This window comes from Protomyctophum parallelum, assembly GCF_964188405.1.
Source record: "Protomyctophum parallelum genome assembly, chromosome: 12".
NCBI lineage: Eukaryota > Metazoa > Chordata > Actinopteri > Myctophiformes > Myctophidae > Protomyctophum > Protomyctophum parallelum.
The window spans coordinates 14,458,343-14,464,342 of NC_139712.1; the positions used below are offsets into that span (position 1 = coordinate 14,458,343).

Sequence of the window (6,000 nt, forward strand, 5' to 3'; positions counted from 1 at the left end):
CATGTTTCTTTCTTTGTCTGTCAGGAGTCACATGCAATATGTGCGTAAGTCTCCAAATCCCGACTCGACTTTTCTCTCCATATAATTCTCTGGCGACTTGGCAAGTCCTGCACAGAACATAATAGCAGACAGACCTATAGAAGGGTCGCGTCCACAACCAGTTGTGAGCTTGTAGAGTGGCTATATTTTCCAGGTGTATAACAAATGTCACATTATAATGTAGGCTAATAAAAGTTCACGCGCGCACATTGTCGGCATGCAGGCGCACGGTGACAACGGAATGCAGTCAAAGGTGCGCCCTTTATTACCTAAACAGGAGAGAGCTCATGTGCCATATATGCGCATGGCGACCCACTCACTGTATATTTCTTCTCACCAACCACGCTATATGCGATTGCATTCACACCTCTCTCTCTCTCTCTCTGCACCCTCTATCTCTCCTCCTCCGTGACCATGAGAGCAAAATACAGCTCGAGAATATAGTTTCACATGAGGCTATGCACACACCATGCATAGACATGTACTGCACAATGGTATTTGGCCTGGGTCCTTTATTGGTAGGTTAATATCCACAGTTTATCTGTAGAGGTCCGCAATTAACCTATTGTTCAAGCTTCGCACTCGGCACCAATACAAATTAAATCACCAGTCCGCACTGGACTAGTAGGCTGATATATGTATTATTGGATGCAGCAGAGCAGAGCCTTTGCTCGCTGCAGTTGATGCAACATATGTTTTAAAGTTGTTAACAGTGATATATAAACATGAACAATCGGATATATCCGTGTAGTTTCCATGCAGGCACAAGCTGCATTTCTCACCTAATTATAGTAAAAATGATATGCGCTAATAAGCGGTGACATCATCGTTTCTCAAAAGCTCCGTTTCGCATGACTACACGGATACGTTAAAAAAAAACGCCAAAAACGCAGTTTGCGTGAGGCTGACAGGCCCAAAACGCACAAAGAAATGTGCGTTTTGCAAAAGATCCATATACGTGTAGCCTGGGCCTAAGTCTGTGAGAAAAGCACAAAAGCTCCAGGGAAGAAGTCAAGTCAGGACCTATCAAGAGAGGAGGAGTACCCTGCCATTGCCAGACTGATCACGTGGGATCACTCACACGTGTGAGTGTGAGGGATCCTGTGTGATCAGTCTGGCAATGCCAGGGGTGGAACGGGCCAGGGTGGAACGGGCCAGGGTGGAACGGGGTGTCGTCCTCGTACCAAAACTGGAAGATGGTTCCCCGGGAGAGGATTTGTAATGCAGATTATTCGTTAACCCATTCTGACCTGAGATCAGATTCATACGAGGTTTCCGCCGGACACACACTGGTCTGATGAACCCATTCTGACCCGAGATCAGATTCTAAAAATGTCAGTCGTTCTTCGATTTTTCCAAAAATAGCAGACCTACAAGCTCGTATCGCGCCACTCGGTGGCGCGATATGAGCTTGTAGATCTGCTATTTTTCAATAGCTAAAGCATAACATGATGCTAACACCAAAATGGGTGCCCGGTCAGAATGGGTTAAATAATTGAATCAATCATCATATTTGTGTACTGGTAGTGAGGTGTTGCTGTTGCGACTTGTTTTGATGACTTCATTGTAAAACAGACAAACACGTTGGCTGCTTCTGTGTCAGGACTGACACAGAAGTGCATGTTATTTGATCATGGGGATATTTACACCACATTTATTTTTCTTATTCTGCATTTGTTAATGTTGTGAATCAACACCGCGGGAACCTTCCGATTCCTAAGCATGCGCTCTACCCCCTGAGCCATTAGTATATTCTAGGTTAATAATGAGTCATTAACGATACACATTTAATATTATACTTAATACCTTGTTCCTACTGTATGTCCAGTCGTTGCCAGCAGTGTTTAAAATAGAGATGCGACACGGAGAGTTCACCTGGTTGGTGAAGAGGAAGGAGAAGCATTTCCTGGACCTCCACAGAGAACTGAGGACCTACAAGACCTTCATGAGGATACCACTGCCCACACGAAGGTACACACACACACACACACACACACACACACACACACACACACACACACACACGTCAGTGCGATCGGGGACGCAGTGGTAAAGCACCTGCCCGCCACGGCAGAGGTTATGGGTTCAAAAGAATCCACCGTCGTGCATCCGGCTTTGTCAAGCGTCTAAATACTGTATATACGAACACAATTGGCCCGGGTTCAGGGAAACGAAGTCGGACTTGGAGAGTGATATTTGTAACCGAACGTGGCTCCCCCTACGGGCCGGGGCGGCACCTGTGAGCAGCTGCAGGGAGTGGCACGTGATGAGGTGAGTCCGTGGGATACAAGTTGTCACAACAGCAGTGACAACACACAACTGTGTGTGGGGAGGAATCCATTGGCATAACGACTAAATTGGGTAACCCCACTCCCAAAAAAAACCCCACATTCTGGGCTTAACGTTGTCCAGCAGGGTACCTCAAGGTGTTTATGGGAGGCTGGTAGGGGAGAGCGTCGTTGTCACTGCATTAACAACACGCGGCCATTTTTCTCTACTTATCTGTCATTATTCCCTTAATATCTGCAAGGCCACCTTTCCAAAGTACTGAGTACTAACATTACAAGACAAAAAAAATGCATAGTTATTCTGAAGTACTGTCACCATAAGATATCCTATTATATATTAGCATGATTGTTTTCGTTGTGCTGGACAGTGTGCGGGATCTTTCGTATTGTCCACATTTCTCTGTTAAATGTACTAACTGTCATGTGCTGGTTGAAGAACAGTAAAACAAATGTGACAGCTGTCATTGTAGCAGAGTGGCTGAGAGCCTCAGTCTGATGGCCTCAAAAGTCTAATATCTCCCCCGAGCCGTAGGCAATTGCCTTTGGCTTAATGGTTAAGATGTTGGCTATCCACGGGGGAGACTTGAGTTCGATTCCTGGGTGTTACAATGGTGTCGAACCCGGATCGGGTTTCCCCGTGACCCGCATCGGGTTTCCCCGAGGTCAAAAGGGGTAGCTCAGACCCTCAGCCTGATGGTCTTAAAAGTCTGGTTAAGATGTTGGCTATCCACCCAGGTTCGATTCCCGGGTGTTACATCATGACTTCGCAATAAATGCTCCCTCAGTGTGCTCATGCGCTGGTCACCGCATGACTCTTTCACATGCAAAAACCACAGCCATACGTGACATTTGACAAGCACTCTTCACAGTGAACTCGTGTGGGAATTCACAGCGCAGTTGAAATAACGTGATCTGTCATGTCATAAAAGTTCATACAGTTGATTTAGCACACAATCGACTGTGTTGCGTTTTAACGGTCAAATAAAACGCGACAAAAAAAACGCGACTATTCTTGAAGTACCGTGACTTAAACACATGAAACCTAGCATCCCCATTCTGGAGCAAACATTCAGCAAAAATATTTAATTTACAAGCTCACCGTGTTGCATTGTTGAGAGCTCATAAATCATCTATTTTCAGGGGAAAAAGGAGGGGTGGCCAAGTCAAGGACGTCAAGGAAGTATATCCCATTCTGACCGGGCACCCATTTTGGTGTTGGCATCATGTTATGCTTTAGCTATTGAAAAATAGCAGATCTACAAGCTCATATCGCGCCACCGAGTGGCGCGATACGAGCTTGTAGGTCTGCTATTTTTGAAAAATCGAAGACACTTTTAGAATCTGATCTCAGGTCAGAATGGGTTAATAATGAAACTGTCAGGATGTAATAGACATTTTTTGAATCTGATCTCAGGTCAGAATTGGATATAGGAGGAAGTACAGTATATAGGGTTTAAGTGGTTAAAACAGGGAAGAGTAACAGGAATGCACCTAACATTATTCTTCTGTTTCCTATTTCTTTGTGGTTGTGGTCTCTCTCTCTCTCTCTCTCCAGTCACACGGTGAGGCGTCAGAGCATGCGGAGGAACGAGGTTCGCCAGATGCCCACCCTTCCCAGAGGCGGAGGGGACGAGCTGGAGAGGGAGGACCAGGTCTCCAGCAGGAGGGTACGTCATTCGCCGTCTCGCATGTCAATCTAGGGCCTGTCAGTAAACGCTGAGGAGCTAAACGCTTCCTTTTTTTGAGGATTATATTTCACATGATTTTGGAGCAGTACATTAGATACAGCCGCGGGAGGCAGCTATAGAGAGGTTCATACAACACAGTCCATGAGCTGGATTCAAACCCACTAACTAATTGCACTTGAGTTCTGTGCCTGCAACAAGGTAACCAGTTAGCTAGAACCATTTTGAGCTGACGTGTGCTTCTGACCTGAATGTGTGTTTACAGAAACAACTGGAGGACTACCTGAACAAGCTGCTGAAGATCTCCATGTACAGGAACTACCACGGCACGGTAAGCACAACACACACAAAACTACACGTTCAGTATGCTTCTAGAGTAGTGGTTCCAAAACCTTTCTGGATCAGGGCCAAATTGAAAATCTCAAAAGCGTTCCGTGGGAAGATATTTACAGTATAGAAGTGCTGAACGTTCAGTAGTGCACGCGCATTTTCACGCTAAAAAGTGGCTTTTACTTTCCCTCTCCACAAGCATGAGCAAACTGACACAGGCAATACACCAGGATAAGGCGACGATAGTGTGATACAGCATATTTATTAGGCCTAGTAGCAGAAATTTGTTTTGATTAAAATTACTGTCCTCCCCCCCCCCTCCCCTCCCAGCACCCCTACTTCCCTCAGCCATGCGGCCCACTTGCCGCCATTCCGGACCTTATTTGAGGCGACGCCACCGGTAATCACCTACTTGCGGGAACACGGAAGCATTTAGGCTTGTGGCCCACAACAGCTGAAACGGACCAGCACGGCCGCCAATTCTTTGTATTGATCTCCAAAAATGTTGTGGCGTGGAAACTATATGCCAGCCACTCGGATGCATTTTCAGAGCATGCTTATTTTAATGATCAATCAATCGATTGTGTGGCGTGTGTGCGTGCGCGCGATTCTCGATGGTGGTGGTGGCGACGACAACGGTTCTAAAATTGTCTCCAAATCTTTTCCCCTCTCTTTTCAGATGGAGTTCATTGATGTCAGTCAACTGTCCTTCATTCATGACCTTGGACCAAAAGGCTTGTAAGAACATCACACTGGAAAATATCCATAATATACATACTGTATTCATAATTGTTCGGGTGTGGCTGAATGTTGAGCCTTCTAGAACAGGGTTTGCATGCATGTATGACATGTACAGTATGTATGTCTGTCGCCTTAAAAGTAGATCAATCACAGGTAGTGCACAGCACGAACAAATATTTGGCCTCTAATTTATACTTGGTTGGTTGCACCGGTGTGTTGCATGCCTAAAATAGATCTATTATCTCATTCTGCTATTTTTGGCATGAAACTACTGTTAGTATAAGGGTGCAGTTGGTATCAGTAGCTGCTGTGGTTCGCTGCAGCAGAGAACAGATACAGACACCACGTTCACAAACCGCCCTACTTGTAACTTTGCTATCGATGGCTAAAGATTGGACATGGAGACGTGTCTTGTTTTCCATTCTCTATTTTTTTTTCCTATATTGAGACAGACAGAAGGGAAGCTTAATGACTTATTTACATTTTCGGGCTCTATCTTCGTCCCGAGCCACTATTTGGGGATTTAGCACGAAAGTGTCTATTCTGGTCACCTGTCTAAATCCCTAAACCACCTAAAACACCGTTACATTATGCATAGGTGTGGTTTGGGCGTTTCAATAATGAAACCAATCACCGTGCCACATGCCATTGCCAGGGAGAAAGTAGAGAAATAAATGAATTGGTAACCCAGTAGAAGCCATTAGTTGGATTTGAAAGGAGAATTTAACTTTTCTGGGTTCATATTCACGTCTTTGCAGGCTTTTGTGTGCATTCTGTTTTCATGGTGCTTGTTTCAATCTTATGATATATATTAATTTGAGGCCCCCCTTAAAGGACAACTTTAGTTTTTTTCAACCACGGTTCATGTTTTAGGTTGTTATTAGAGAAACTAAAAGGTGAGAGTTAATTTTCTTTAA

The 6,000-nt window shown here is 45.0% G+C and overlaps 1 protein-coding gene across 4 annotated transcripts in view; it reads left to right on the forward strand.

Moving 5' to 3' along the window:
* Nucleotides 1-6,000, forward strand: part of pld1b (phospholipase D1b) — a 109,720-nt gene that overhangs the window by 71,007 nt on the left and 32,713 nt on the right. For all 4 annotated transcript variants that reach the window (XM_083778475.1, XM_083778473.1, XM_083778476.1 and 1 more), the window contains 4 exons: nucleotides 1,868-2,010; nucleotides 3,883-3,994; nucleotides 4,278-4,343; nucleotides 5,022-5,080. In XM_083778475.1, coding sequence (XP_083634601.1) covers nucleotides 1,868-2,010; nucleotides 3,883-3,994; nucleotides 4,278-4,343; nucleotides 5,022-5,080 — 380 coding nt within the window. The remainder of the gene's footprint in view (nucleotides 1-1,867; nucleotides 2,011-3,882; nucleotides 3,995-4,277; nucleotides 4,344-5,021; nucleotides 5,081-6,000) is intronic.